The 13,234-nt window shown below is 45.2% G+C and overlaps 4 protein-coding genes across 4 annotated transcripts; 2 read left to right on the top strand and 2 right to left on the bottom strand.

Moving 5' to 3' along the window:
* Window positions 1–545: 545 nt before the first annotated feature.
* On the bottom strand, window positions 546–2,461 carry N7481_004943 (uncharacterized protein; the record flags this gene model as incomplete). Its single annotated transcript, XM_057264162.1, has 7 exons — window positions 546–982; window positions 1,039–1,114; window positions 1,233–1,454; window positions 1,527–1,642; window positions 1,769–2,017; window positions 2,090–2,174; window positions 2,219–2,461. 7 exons carry the CDS (start codon window positions 2,459–2,461, stop codon window positions 546–548), a joined length of 1,428 nt encoding a protein of 475 aa, XP_057121882.1.
* Window positions 2,462–3,273: 812 nt separating this feature from the next.
* On the top strand, window positions 3,274–5,038 carry N7481_004944 (dipeptidyl peptidase IV/CD26 N-terminal domain-containing protein; the record flags this gene model as incomplete). Its single annotated transcript, XM_057264163.1, has 6 exons — window positions 3,274–3,515; window positions 3,680–3,936; window positions 4,130–4,364; window positions 4,433–4,461; window positions 4,574–4,680; window positions 4,721–5,038. The coding sequence occupies 6 exons, from the start codon at window positions 3,274–3,276 to the stop codon at window positions 5,036–5,038; spliced, it is 1,188 nt and encodes a 395-aa protein (XP_057121883.1).
* A 3,990-nt stretch (window positions 5,039–9,028) lies between these two features.
* On the bottom strand, window positions 9,029–10,069 carry N7481_004945 (alpha/beta fold hydrolase; the record flags this gene model as incomplete). Its single annotated transcript, XM_057264164.1, has 1 exon — window positions 9,029–10,069. The coding sequence occupies one exon, from the start codon at window positions 10,067–10,069 to the stop codon at window positions 9,029–9,031; it is 1,041 nt and encodes a 346-aa protein (XP_057121884.1).
* Window positions 10,070–11,804: 1,735 nt separating this feature from the next.
* On the top strand, window positions 11,805–12,957 carry N7481_004946 (uncharacterized protein; the record flags this gene model as incomplete). Its single annotated transcript, XM_057264165.1, has 4 exons — window positions 11,805–11,944; window positions 12,002–12,361; window positions 12,416–12,483; window positions 12,548–12,957. 4 exons carry the CDS (start codon window positions 11,805–11,807, stop codon window positions 12,955–12,957), a joined length of 978 nt encoding a protein of 325 aa, XP_057121885.1.
* Window positions 12,958–13,234: the final 277 nt, after the last annotated feature.

The raw sequence follows: 13,234 nt of genomic DNA on the forward strand, positions 1-13,234 counted from the left end.
AATGGTAATGGGATGGATTACATCCCATTTCTTAGGGTTTGCTTAAGTATGGCCCTACACCCCCCCCCTAATCACTACCTATCCTATTTATTTTCATCATTGATCCTATTTACAATGAGTGGACAGATTTACCCCAGGAATTTACCAATTATTATTTCACAGGATTCGTGTCAAAGAGGGTAAGCTTCAGATCATAAACAATTACCCTACTTTGTCAATCTATTATTTAGTCATATCTATAAAGATAATTACTATAATTATAAAAATGATTAAGGGGGCTGTTAGAGTAGGCTTAAAATAATAAACTCTAGTAAGATTTAAGGTTATTAAATATCTTCTAGAAACTTATAATAATAATAGATAAATAAAGAGCTATAAATTAATTACAGAAAGCCTATTTAAATTAATAACTAGTGTAATGGGGGATTTCGCTCTCAACATCGGAGTCAGGTGATTGGGGCCTTAGTAACAAGGCAGCTATTTAGTTTCGGAAGAATTAAGTAGCGTTCGTTCTATAGTATCAATAACAATATATATGTTCCCCCTTATGAGTTCTTCTTTCTGCCGAGGCTGCTGCTGCAGAGGTTGCGGTATAGTTGTATCGTATATAAGGGCTTGAATGTCTTATTAGTCGTATCTCGAGAGGCCTTGCGCTCAAGCTCGGAGATCAATCCCTCGTCAACCATATAGGTGCCGAAGATCATTAAAAGGTCTGACCAATGAAATGCCCCAAGATACGGCACCGGGCTAATGTTAGAGAAATTGCCCGCCCACTCGTATCGATAGGTCTCAAGCCCCAAGGTCGCACGTAACTTGGAGTCATCATATGCCGTGCATACCCATTCGCCTTCAGATTCCATAGCCTTCGCCTCCTCTGTAGTGGCCATTTCTCTGGAGGCGTCAGACCGGATGGGCGGTCCCCGTGCGACTTGGCCGGATATATACCGCCTGGTCTCATTTGCGAAGATGTACTTCTCATCCGCTACCCAAATAGTTAGTCAGTGTTGTATTGACATTATTTGATAAAGAAGCACGAACGGATATAATTGGTGAATGAAATTGAAGGAGTGCCATTGTAGTTGTTGATATACTCCTCTATCTGAAGGAAAGAAACCTGTCCATGGCACGTGAGCAAATTGTTAGTTACCCGCAAACTAAAAAGCCCGTTAAAGCAACAACAGCACAAGGCAAACTTTGTAAGAAACTTTTAATATGAAGGAAACGTCCCATACCTGGCGCAGACATTCGAGTTCGGAATTATAGTCATCGCCATAATTACAGCCGAGCCCTTTAGCTACGATATTGAAGTCTTCGTAGACATCATCGGTGTCCGTAAGGTTGATTGTCACCGAGGGTGGCTGGGAAATACTCGCGAACTTTGCCGCAAGTTGGTTTTCGGGGAATGCCAGGGTGTACAAGTGAGTTAATGCTGCGCCTTGGGATTGGCCCCACAGCTGCAAGAAGGCAGTTTAGATGGTATGAACTTGAGAACTCGAGGATAAAATTTAATTAGAGATAGGACTGACCATAATATTGTCTGGGTCCCCTCCAAAGGCCTCAATGTTGTCCGATACCCATTCAGCTGCAGCTCGTACATCCAGCAAACTCAGCGAGGTCTCATCCAAGGCCTTGGAATTAGGATCTAGAAAGGGATAACTATCATCAACCAAACATGGCAGCCGAAATTGGGGATTGATCTCACTTCCGAAAATATTCAGTCTGTAGTTGATTGTCACTACGATATGTTCCTGGGAGCGTGAAACTCAACGAGAGGGTAATTGAGATGGAACTTCAATCCCGCCAGTAACCCCGCCACCTCCCGTTACAAAAAGCGCAACGGGTAGTTTCGATGTTTTGTTGGAGTATGAGGGAGTCCAAACAGCCAGTGAGAGACAGTCTTCAGCGGAAGAACAGGCTGTGGCACCCTGGTTGTCGGCTTCGCCAATATTGAGCAGAAGACTGGCCGGTTCGTACTCCGACAACATGCCATCACTCGAAGCGACAAATTGTGGACACGCTAGCAAGGACGTATCAGTAGAGGAACGGTGCATGGTAGGAACAGGCAAGATAGACAGTCTGGTTCACTTACCCGGGCCATAACGAGTGGAGTCAACTTTCTTTGACGAGTGAGGCAACTGCTGCGGAGGAAGCCATCGGAGATCACCAATTGGCGGCTGATACAATTGATGTTTTTTTTAAAAGTTTCTACGTATCTCACAATAGCGATGGCAAGTTGGTTCCTCACCTGGGCAAATGGAATACGAAGGAATTGGTGAACGTTGGGGTATGTATCATTCAGAAATCCGATGAATGTACCAGTGTTTGTCTTGACAGTAAGATTAGCCCAATTGGAGAAAGTGCGAGCAGGCTGCCAGGTCAGGTTGGCATAATATGGAGAATTGAGCCCGCCGAGGGTCTGGACGGCCAGCTCCAGCAGTCCAAATGCAGCGAGACGAACCATATTAACAATGATTCTTTGGCAAAGACGAGATGGACATACAGATAGAGGATGTGGAACCTCGATGGGTTTTTATTTGTTTCTGAACCCTTCTATGGGCCTATTGTCACTCAAGCTAGACAATGGAGGGACGAGGGGAGAGCGGGGGAAGGGCTCTTTCATCCCCACAAAATGTGGGAAGAGTGGAATCTTACCTTCTTGGATGTATATCCGGGTGGTGCAATTCGTAAACACTTTGCCGACGTCCGTGGTCTCCGGCACCACTCAAGTGCTGTCTGCCTTATCCTGATTGGTGTGTAGCTGATTGGTACTTCACCGTGCCTCTCGCTCAGACACTAGCTCGGACGAGAGGAGAAGGGCTCAAAGCGGAGATCGAAGACTATGACGTGTATTTCTATAATTGACTGCATGTAAGTGACAATAGAGCACTAGCGAACTCAACTAGAGAGGCCCAGTTCAATCAAATTCCCCAGACCCTCACCGACGGAACTCTTCTGCCCTCAATGGGCTCGCGTGGTTTGAATTCCTACTGGCTCGCCAGAAGGCATAATATATTTGAAATTTAAGAGCGGATAAATTTTTATACGACCTTTCATTCTATGCGGACTCCTTAGCTCGTAATCTAAGCCTTATTACCCCAACCGATACTAACCACTTACTAGGGAACTTATTGCATGCTTGGGTTGCTGAGGGCTTTGAAGCCAGGGACATACCACAAATTACATTAGGTATACATTTTTGCCGTTTTCTTATTTCTTCCTTATCGCGAAAAAACTTTCCGTATGACCAGTGGGCTTTTTCGCCCTGTTCATACAATGCGACCGTCCGCTCTCATATTGTGCGGCTTAGCTGCCATCCCGGCCCTGGCGGGTTGTCCCTATGAATTTGAAAAGAGGGGCGATAAAGACGACATTACCGAAGCCTATGCAAACATGCGTCGAAGTTTCCCATCAAATATTGGAGCAGCTGCCGTCTCCATAGATCACAATATAACCACTGATCCTTCCAAAAAGGGGGTCTTCATGGTGAACCGACTTGCTCCTAGTGGATTGAAGCTGTATATTGTAAACGCAGATGGTAACAACGAGCGTTCACTTCTCTCGCATCCAGGATTTGAATGCCACGCCTCTTTTTCACCTAATGGGCAATGGATGACCTTCAGAAGTAAACGGAATGGAGATGGAAACTCGGATGTGTACGCGTCCGAACTAATGATTAAAGTTTGGAAAAGCTTGTTGCAACACCATCAGTGGAAGATTCATTTGCGTTATCCCTTAATGGCAGTTTCGGTGCCTTTCTTTCGACCAAAAACAACATGAGAGCCAACATCTGGATTATGGACATGAAGACTGGAGCCCTAAGGAACATCATGGATACTCTGATCGCCGCATCAGACTCGTCGCCTATGAACGGCTATTTCCGTCCAGCAAGGTCCACTGACGGCGAAAGGCTTGCATTTTCCTCCGATCGCACATCCAGTTAGTGGACATGGCGTGTCCACTTACCTTGGTCTTACCGGGTGGGAAACCACTCAAGAGCTATCGATCTATGTGATCTGTCTAAATGTCTCCGACTTTCGTAAAACCATTTCAAAGCCTTACCACTCTCTTGGCTCTCCAAGGTGGTCGCCCGATAGCAACCGTCTTCTATACTATGAACTGACACGTGAAGACACCAACAACACACATAGTGAGTTTACGGTCAGATCCGCAAACTTTACTCTTGTTTCAGTCAATGTTGCGACTGGTACGGATCGCAAAGTCGAAATCGGTAGAGAGGGTGTTAAGATCTTCGCGCAGTACATAGACCACAACGGCATGATTGGTTATCTGTTGAAAAGCGGCAGTGACATCGAGGATATTTACACCACAGCTGGATCGTTTTTTAACTCCTCAGACACCATCTGGTAAACATGCTGGTCTCCAGATGGCAAACAAACTTTTAAGAGAAAGCTAACTGGGGAATTCGCGCTAGCTACAAGAAGCTTTACGCTGGGACACAGAGTGGGCTGCCGCTTTACTGATGTGTTCCCACAATACTCTAATTAGAAGGACCGAATTGTTATCACCCAAAAGCAACTTGGAAAATCTTCAATTGTGACCCTGAACACCACAGCGGATGACCTCGGCCTGGTTTATGACCCTAGCGAACCTCCTTTCCTCCCTTCTTCGGATGCCTCTGTTCTCGAAGCCTACCAACCAGATTGGTCACCCGACGGAGTGGTTTGTTTTTGGAGTTGGATTTTGGTTTGATACTTGTAAGGCCTCTGGTGGTTGGATTGTGCGGTCAACTGCCAGCGGTTCTTTCGCGGAGGTCATCGTGAACAGCACCTACTCTATCACCAATATAACTGTGCTCAACACCGGCTACCCTAGTTTCTCCGATGGCGGCAAGAAGGTCGTTTGCCGAGTATGGGGCGCAGACACCGTAATCTCTGGCGACCATTTTAAACATACTCCGACAGTTGGAATGACCTGCACCTGCGATCGGGAAACCGCCAGGTACAGAAAAGTTCCCGAGCTCTTGCCTGTGATCGTCGCAGCCAGAAAGAACAACCTTGCTAGCATCTCCACTGCCTAAAAAGTGCATTAGGCTCTTCTTTCGGTTTCATGATTTGCGTGGCACAGTCCGCTAGTCGCACCCCTAGGGTTGTCCCTCAGTCGGTTATTCCTCGGTATCTCTTGAATGACAGTGAGAAATTAAAATACCGGCAAACCACCTCTGAACCAGGTCTTACACTGCCCTAATCCCCCACTAAGAGACACGCTAGTCGTGGCTCAATGGCCCTGCGATCTTGCAAATCCAGGTTTGCATGATCACTGTCGCAACGTGCAGAAAGCTGCTGTTTAGAGCTAAAGCTGGTAATATTAACCGGTAGGCTCCAAAATCATCGAATTCTGGTTGACAGAATAATGAGCTGTAATTCAAAGAAAATAAATTTATTGATTCTTAGGAATCAGGTGAGTATAAAACGAGAGGATCAGTTTCACTTCGAATCATTTTAGTTATTCGTATGTACACTTGGGAATCGTGCTGCTTGATTTCTGGTCCGCACCGGCTCCATATCACAGCGGCTTCTTCCGGGGTTCTGTCTCGCTACAGTCGCTACAACGACTTTGAGCTGGCTTACTAAAGTGCACACTTTCGGTTTCCTCTGGATCGTCTCCAATTCCGATTCACTCTGTTACAACCTTCCGCCCCCCTAAGTCTATCCAATTACTGCCTTCTGTGTCGATCTCGTTCGCTAGCTCGATCCCCTCCCTTCAGTTCGACTCAGACTACTGAACGCCTCTCATCATTTTCATCATTGGCGAGTCGGTGGTCTTCTCGGATCCCGAAGATTTACAATGTTCCAATATATTTCAGAAGGCCTGCGAACGAACGTGAGCCCACGTTGTCTATGTCTAGCTTCCAGAATGCCACTATGGCACGATACTAGTTGAATTACTTCTGAGCTTTCTTTCGTTGTTTTCTCCGAAGGGAAAACTCGCGCAGAATACGCCTCCAGATCCCTTGGCATGATGCAGGCTCATTCAATCTACGGTCAACCCCCATGCATGAACACTCCACTTGTGTCATGTTTGAGCGAGGTCATAGGGCAGATGATGAGTGATATTTTTGTAGAAGTTAGCTGAAGAGAGAGATAAATTAAAGTAGCGAAGGAATAGTCAGATGTAGTGCTGCGGGCAAAGACGGAATTTGGTTCAACAAAGGTACCTATTAGGTTCCTATTTTAGTATAAATATATCAAACAGGCTACTAATGTAACGGGCCCAGGTCCGAGGAGATATCACGTGGTGTTACGTGACCTTTTCCTGCAGGAAAACCAGGTGGAAGCTAACATTATCACATAGATGACTCTTCTTTAAGATTATCGTAAACAGCATGTAGGTCTAGCCCCAATTAAACAGTTGTCGCTACAGCCCTTTACATACAGTAATCCTCTGATTCGATCGGTTATCGTAAACTTACCTGCGAAGTCCTAAAAGTCTTAGGCATACGAAGAACGTACCCCTGAACTACTATCTATTTAATACTGATTCAATGATAACGCAGAAGTCCTAGGTGCATTAATTCCTAGGTATACAATTTGAGGAGCTCAGATACTCACAGAGATCAGGATACAGCGTAGTGTAGGAAGCAAAGGAAATAGTAGCGTTCGACGAAAGTAATAGCTTGAGGAGAATAAGAAGGAAGCTAGGATGGAACGCTAGATACACAGGTGTATGGCGTGGATGCCTAGAGTGGTGCCGTAGGCATGAGGCATCCGCGAATGGTAACAACACCAGTTCGTTACAGTTGTAAGCAGTGGTAAAAAGACATACATCAGGATTTTTTTTATATCGAGACCAATATGTATTGCAGTGGCTGTAGATATATTAGTATATTTGTGGATATGTTAGGACGACGGGTTAGACGTATTGTAACAACAAACTTACAAGTAGGCAATATTATAGGCCAACCTAATATAGCTATAGTATAAAAAGCCAGTAAGTAGGTATGAGAGCAATGATATCGGAGTTATTAGACTTAACAGGAGGTATATACTTAGGATCGGTCTTATCCGCACGAGGACGATAACATTATTTGGGCTTTACAACCTGATTTAAGACAATAATAGATTAGGGGTTAGAATACTACTTACTGTAAGATGGGAATGCTCGCTGGCAGTCTGCGTTGGCAGACGGGTCGATTGCAAGAGAACAAAACCACTACACTCGCAGAGTGCAGGAGAGAGAGTAGTAGACAAAGCGGTGCCCTACTGAGAAAACAACATTCAGAACATTCGAGCCCTTGGTCGAATGCTAGCAATCCGAAATAACGAAAATAAAATTGGTGACCCCAAAGGTGGATGATGTGTGTAAGTTAACTATCGTCGAGGGCTTATATACTGCATGAAGGTAAGGCCTAAGGCCTACAACGTCACCTAACATCATCAGAGCGATTCCCCCACTACATTACCTATATTTAGAAAAGGTTAAGATAGTGAAGATAGTAGTTAAAGAAGGGTATGACAAGATGGGGACAATAGTAATAGAGTAATAATAAAGAAGGAAGGTTTTGAATGGGCAGGAAGTATGCTTTTATATACAGACAGCCGCTTGTATAGGCAACTACCGTAACTAGACCATACCTCGCTCCTTCCTATCGTGAAGCTATTCGCAACACGCATACATAACGTAACGTACAGGGCGCAGAAGCTGACCGTTCGACTCCGGTCACGGAAAAGTCTTTCGGCATAGATTTGAATGAGGACGAAATTAAGCGTTTGATTCCGACCTTAAATCATTTTTTTGGTATTCAGAAACTTAATGGCAAGTTTCATCTAGATGGGGGAGGATGTGATCCTAGAGATACCTTAGGGCACATGACTGCTTTATTTCCTATGTATATATATCCTTCCTTACGCTATAGCTTATAGGAACACACACTCATTCCACTACAACCTCACTCTAGGAACTCAGTTTATCTACTCTATATTAGTGATAGTATCGTATAGATGTTAATGTCAGTAGCCAGTATCAGTTTTTCTTTTTCTCAGTAATAGTAGGTTATAGGTACTCTGAATTATCTATAGTCTTTAAGGCTTTTATTGTTTAACTATATTTAATTCTATCTATCCTAGTAAACCTAGTGTAATGGTTACTAAGTTGTCAGGCTAGAGACCTGTGACTAGGCAAGGATATCGGACGGTAGAGATCAGATTGGACAGTTAATACAGAGACTGATTCTTGAGAAGATTTAGAATCCTGAATATTTGTAAGATCTTAAATATATTAGGATTCGGGTGGATATCGATATACAGGTGACTCAAAGCGGATTCGTCCATCAATCGGCCTCGAGAGTCCGGGGTATCGCATACTTCGAATCCCGTGACACGTAGTATAAATATACCCAAAGATTTAGTGTGAAATTTCTGTAGGGTCAATACAGCCATAATACAGTCAAATATAGCCTAAATCATTATATTTTATACAAGTGATATAACATTATCTTTTGCCCTACTTGTGGGCGGGTTATAGGCGGTTTGGGCATGCCTATAAATGGGCGGGTTTGCACAGGTCTAAGCGTATCCATAGTAGATAGCAGTGTTGGTAGGAGGCTAGTGTAAGAAACAGAAGCGTACGATCTGTAGCGGTTAGAAGATTTCCGTAATAGACATACAGCCAAGAAGAGAATCCCACTGGAGGTCAGCCCTCTGCTACAGATCGATTTCTCTCGCAACCCATGACAGTCTCTGTGAGGACGAAGCCCCTGGGTGTGAACGCTTCAGGGTGGCCGGGAGCACACACGACGGGCCAATCAGGAGGCCGAGAACGGCATTGAGCCCTGGATGCAGGGCGGACTAGGGTGTAAGTTAGGGGGCGGTTACGAGTTGATACGTAACCCCCCCCTGGCCAAGACCTTTCTACGCGGGTAACCCTGAAGGGCCGGAATATATTTAGGATTTTCACCGCCGTGCAGTCAGCCTGACTGCAGAGGGTACTCTGGGATGGTGGATGAATTTTATCTGAAATACTAATCGAGTTACAGTGAGCTTTCTATAAATACAGCAAGAGGCTTTGCCACTTAATCTAACCAGGAGAATAATAATTTGTAAAAGGCTTCAGGGTCCTGAAGGAAAGGCGCATGGCCCAGTCCGGGGAACATGTGAAAGGTGCAGTTGGGGATCAAGGCTGCTGCTGCTGGGCCTAGGGTGGAATAGTGACCCAGTTGTGCAGCAACATCTGCAGATGACCATGCTTTGCCAAGGGCCGTGATGTCGTTTTCGCCCACCATCAGATAGGTTCGTGTCTGTAGATGAGGTAGCTGGTAGATAACGGGCTGGCTAAGTAACGTATCGGTGACAAGAGCCATCACATACGCATAGTCTGAGCCATGATCACCAGCATATATATTGGCTAGCATTTGAACCCAAGTATCATACTCGGGCTTCCAGACGGCACCGTGAAAGTAAGAAGCCGCCTCATACTCCTTGAGAGTGGTGAAATTCTGCGTGACTTGAGATTCGTAGGATGCATCAATCGGCAGGAAAGGCACTCCCTTGGCAACCCAGTCCTCTAGGCCCAGTGGATCAACTAGAAACAGCTGATTGACCGTTTCGGGATACATAAGGCCATAGCGCGCAGCAATCATGCCGCCCATCGAATGTCCAACGACTGTGACCTGTTCGATACCTAGCGCTGTGAGAAGACTGTTGATATTCAATGCCTGCTGATTCACATTGTAGGAATAACCCTGGGGCTTGCTTGATTTGCAAAATCCAATATCATCAGGCAGGATCACCCGGTAGCCCACAGCCGATAACTTGCGCGCGGTAGCAGACCAAGTAACTCCACAGAAGTTTCCGCCATGAAGTAGGACAGCGACCTTCTCTTTGTCGCACTTTTTGCGAGCTGGGACGTCCATGAATGCCATTGAGAGATTCTGACGCTGATTGTAGAAGTTGAAAAGCTTCACTGGCCAGGGATAGCTGTAGTCTGATCCGTGTAAGTTATCAGGCACAGGGCCATGATAGATGGTGCCAACTGGGTCAGGAGACTGTGCAGAGGCGACCAACGCGCACGATAGGATCGCTGAGGCGATGTCGAAGACCGATCGTATCTTCATTGTGCGAGAGTTCTGGTGGGAAGGGCACTCAAGAAACAAAATCCAACAGAGAAGCGGTCATTCAAAAGTTTAAGGGGTAGAGAACAGAGGGCAGGGATGATGACTAGTAGATTACGAAGTTGTCCAGTTCACGCAATGTAAACAATTATTTATGTACCGAGTACTAGTACCACGTACCGCGGAGTACAGTGGTGTTGCAAAAGTTTGAATCCCCCTTATTTACCGCCTTTCCTACCCGCTCACCACACTAGGCCTACCGCCCACCAAATTAGGCACACGCCCCTTATTCCACTTCATGCCATTCGCTGGCATAGAGGTTTTAGTGGAGCAGAAACCCCCTTTTTCTGCCGGGGGTTTCAAACTTTTGTAACGCCACTGTAGCCGGGCTTCCTACTAATTAGGGGACCGACCCACTTAGACTTTTCGAATGAAAATGCGTTCAGTTCGCCAAGGAGCAATCGAGAACTGGAATTCTGCAATAACGTTAATAAGTAATCGGTGGGAACTTGATACACATGAACAAAATACTATACATAGAACTTGAATTCGCTGTACTCAAGTCAGCCTGGATCATCTGTAGCCGGACTCGGAATGTACTAACTAGTATTTAGTACTGCCTGCGCCCCCGACCAAGGAATTGAAGGCGCAAATTTCCAACTAATGATTAATATGTTGATGAGCATCGCTTATAAAAAATCATCTGATATTTAAATTACACTAATCTATAATTGTGTATTTCTGTACGGCTGTCCGTGGAGGTTTTCGGTGTAAAATAGTATCACTGCAAGTGGCCAGCTATTCCCCAGCAGTTACCAGCGTGGAGCACGGAGCACGGAGTGTCAGTAAAAGCCAGGCGGAGAAAATTAGTGCACTTTACAAGCATCCGTTCGCATAAACGACGGCCGAGATTATGCATTGTTAATTGTCTCTGTGCGACTGGACCTATCAGGTAAACCTTGTTCTGCTTTCGGCCCCACTGAAATAGCCATTTAATCAAAATCACTGTAACCTGACAGACGCTAAGGCGTAATAGGTGTAGCTCCTGGGCTGTCAAATAGTCCCTCGCTGGTCAGGCACTGGAGCTAGCTTGTAAAATATGCACCTAGATCCTTCGCCAAACTTAGTTTACTTAGTAGTTTCGTCCGCATAGGCCCGGTATGAAAGAGGACAACACTCCGTACTCCGGGTTCTATAGGTCGTCGACGAGGCTTCCATCGAACCTGCGATGAGGAAGCGGAAAATCCTGTTGGATGGGACCCCTGCCTATTATCTGTACTAGTTAGTCGTTTGGCTGAGTCATATACTAGTGCTATGTAACTATCTGGGAATATTTTACAGTAACTTACGACCAAGGTGTTATTTCGAATAAGAAGCCCTGCTCCTGGTTGAGCACTTTCAACGTTGAGACTAATATGCAGTTTCGTATCACTCTACGTTCACTCTACCATATCACCTGAGGCTGGCGTCGATATTAGCGATGTCAGGTAATCTTCCAGGTCCAAGCAATGCCTTGGAAATCCAGGTGCCGTGTATCGTTTTCCTGGTTTTAACACCGGCGTTCGTAGCGATCCGGATGTGGTCTCGAGTGAAGTCGAAGTCAGGCCTAGGATGGGACGACTGGGCTATTTTAGCATCGACCGTGAGTTCTCCGCGCATACTACTTCGGAAGTCCACTACCTAATTGTCCTCTGACCGCTCACACTGGTGCAATTCTTAGGTTTTTGCAGCCATAGTCATGGCCCTCATGTTAGCCTCCTGTACTTACGGATTCGGTCAACATGTCGCAAATCTTACGACGGAGAATAAAGCAAAGACTTTAAAGGTATTCTTGACCTTCACATCTCGTTGCCACCCGAAAGTCCTGTCTCAACCGCCGTGACTGTCCATACAAGGAACTGACTTCTACTTTCGCAACAAGCTATTTTTCATTAGCCAAGCATTCTACAAACTTACGATGAACATGACAAAGATGTCCATTTTGATGTTGTATTTACGCATTTTCATCCAACGGTGGTTTCGCATGGTTTGCTATGCCCTATTGTGTATTATTGCTTCCTACATGGTAGCTGCATTTTTCGCTTCGATATTTCAGTGCATACCAGTGGCAAAGGCCTGGAATAAAGCTATCCCGGGCTCTTGCATTGATATAACGACTAATTGGTATGCCAACGCTGGGTTCTCGATCGCTACCGATATAATCATACTGGCCCTTCCGATGTATCCCATTTATAATTCCAGAATTGTATTGGACAGAAAAATTGCGTTGATGATGGTCTTTGCTCTTGGGGCCTTGTGAGTTCTGGAAATACTTGAAACCTTGAGCTGGCGCTAATCGATGGTACCCAGTGTTGCTGTCACCAGTATCATTCGCATGCAGACCCTCGACTTTTCCTCAAAAAGCCCAGACACTACTTGTAAGTATCGTCACCGTAAGGAAACTTTGATTGAATCCTCAAGTACTTACATATTCTTTGGTAGACGATCTTACCTCCTCGATCTGGACCATGATTGAAGAAAATATGGCCATAATCTGCGCCTGCCTTCCGATGATGTGGACGCCACTTGCGAGATTATTCCCCTCCTTCTTATCTACAAATCAACGAGCAACAAGTAACCATAGATCGGCTGCAAGGGGTACCGAATCCAATGCCAATTCACGATCACGAAATCACTGGGTTCAGTTTGATGGGTACTCTGACCCTGCCAGGAGTATCAGTATGAACCCAATCAGTGATTCTCAGCGAAGTACCTCCGAGGACAGTACAGGTCAAATTCTTCCACCAACAGGGCCACTTCATGGTGATGAAGTCAAGTATCAAGATCGAAAGGGTATTAGGAAGGTTACAGAGTATCATGTTTCTTATACCACTACTACTGCGAAGTATTAAACTTTAGAAAAATACTACTTTTATCAGACTTTGCTCGCCGAAAATATTCATGACACCGAAGTATTAGTAGGCAATTTATTGAGAAGGCTGCTACAATTTGTAGTTTGATTCAGCGTTACAAGTTTAAAGCCATACAAGAATAGCGAAAAGGGGCCTACTATGGCACAGATCCTGAACGGCGCGGATGAGAAGCAGTACCCAAGGTAAGCTTGCAAAAACAAAAAGCAAATTGGATCATCTTTCCTCCAACATTCAGTGATGTTAAGCAAGTTTTAGA

Source organism: Penicillium waksmanii (genome assembly GCF_028829765.1).
Source record: "Penicillium waksmanii strain IBT 27052 chromosome Unknown utg000005l:1.0-5232799.0:1.0-5237142.0, whole genome shotgun sequence".
Lineage (NCBI taxonomy): Eukaryota > Fungi > Ascomycota > Eurotiomycetes > Eurotiales > Aspergillaceae > Penicillium > Penicillium waksmanii.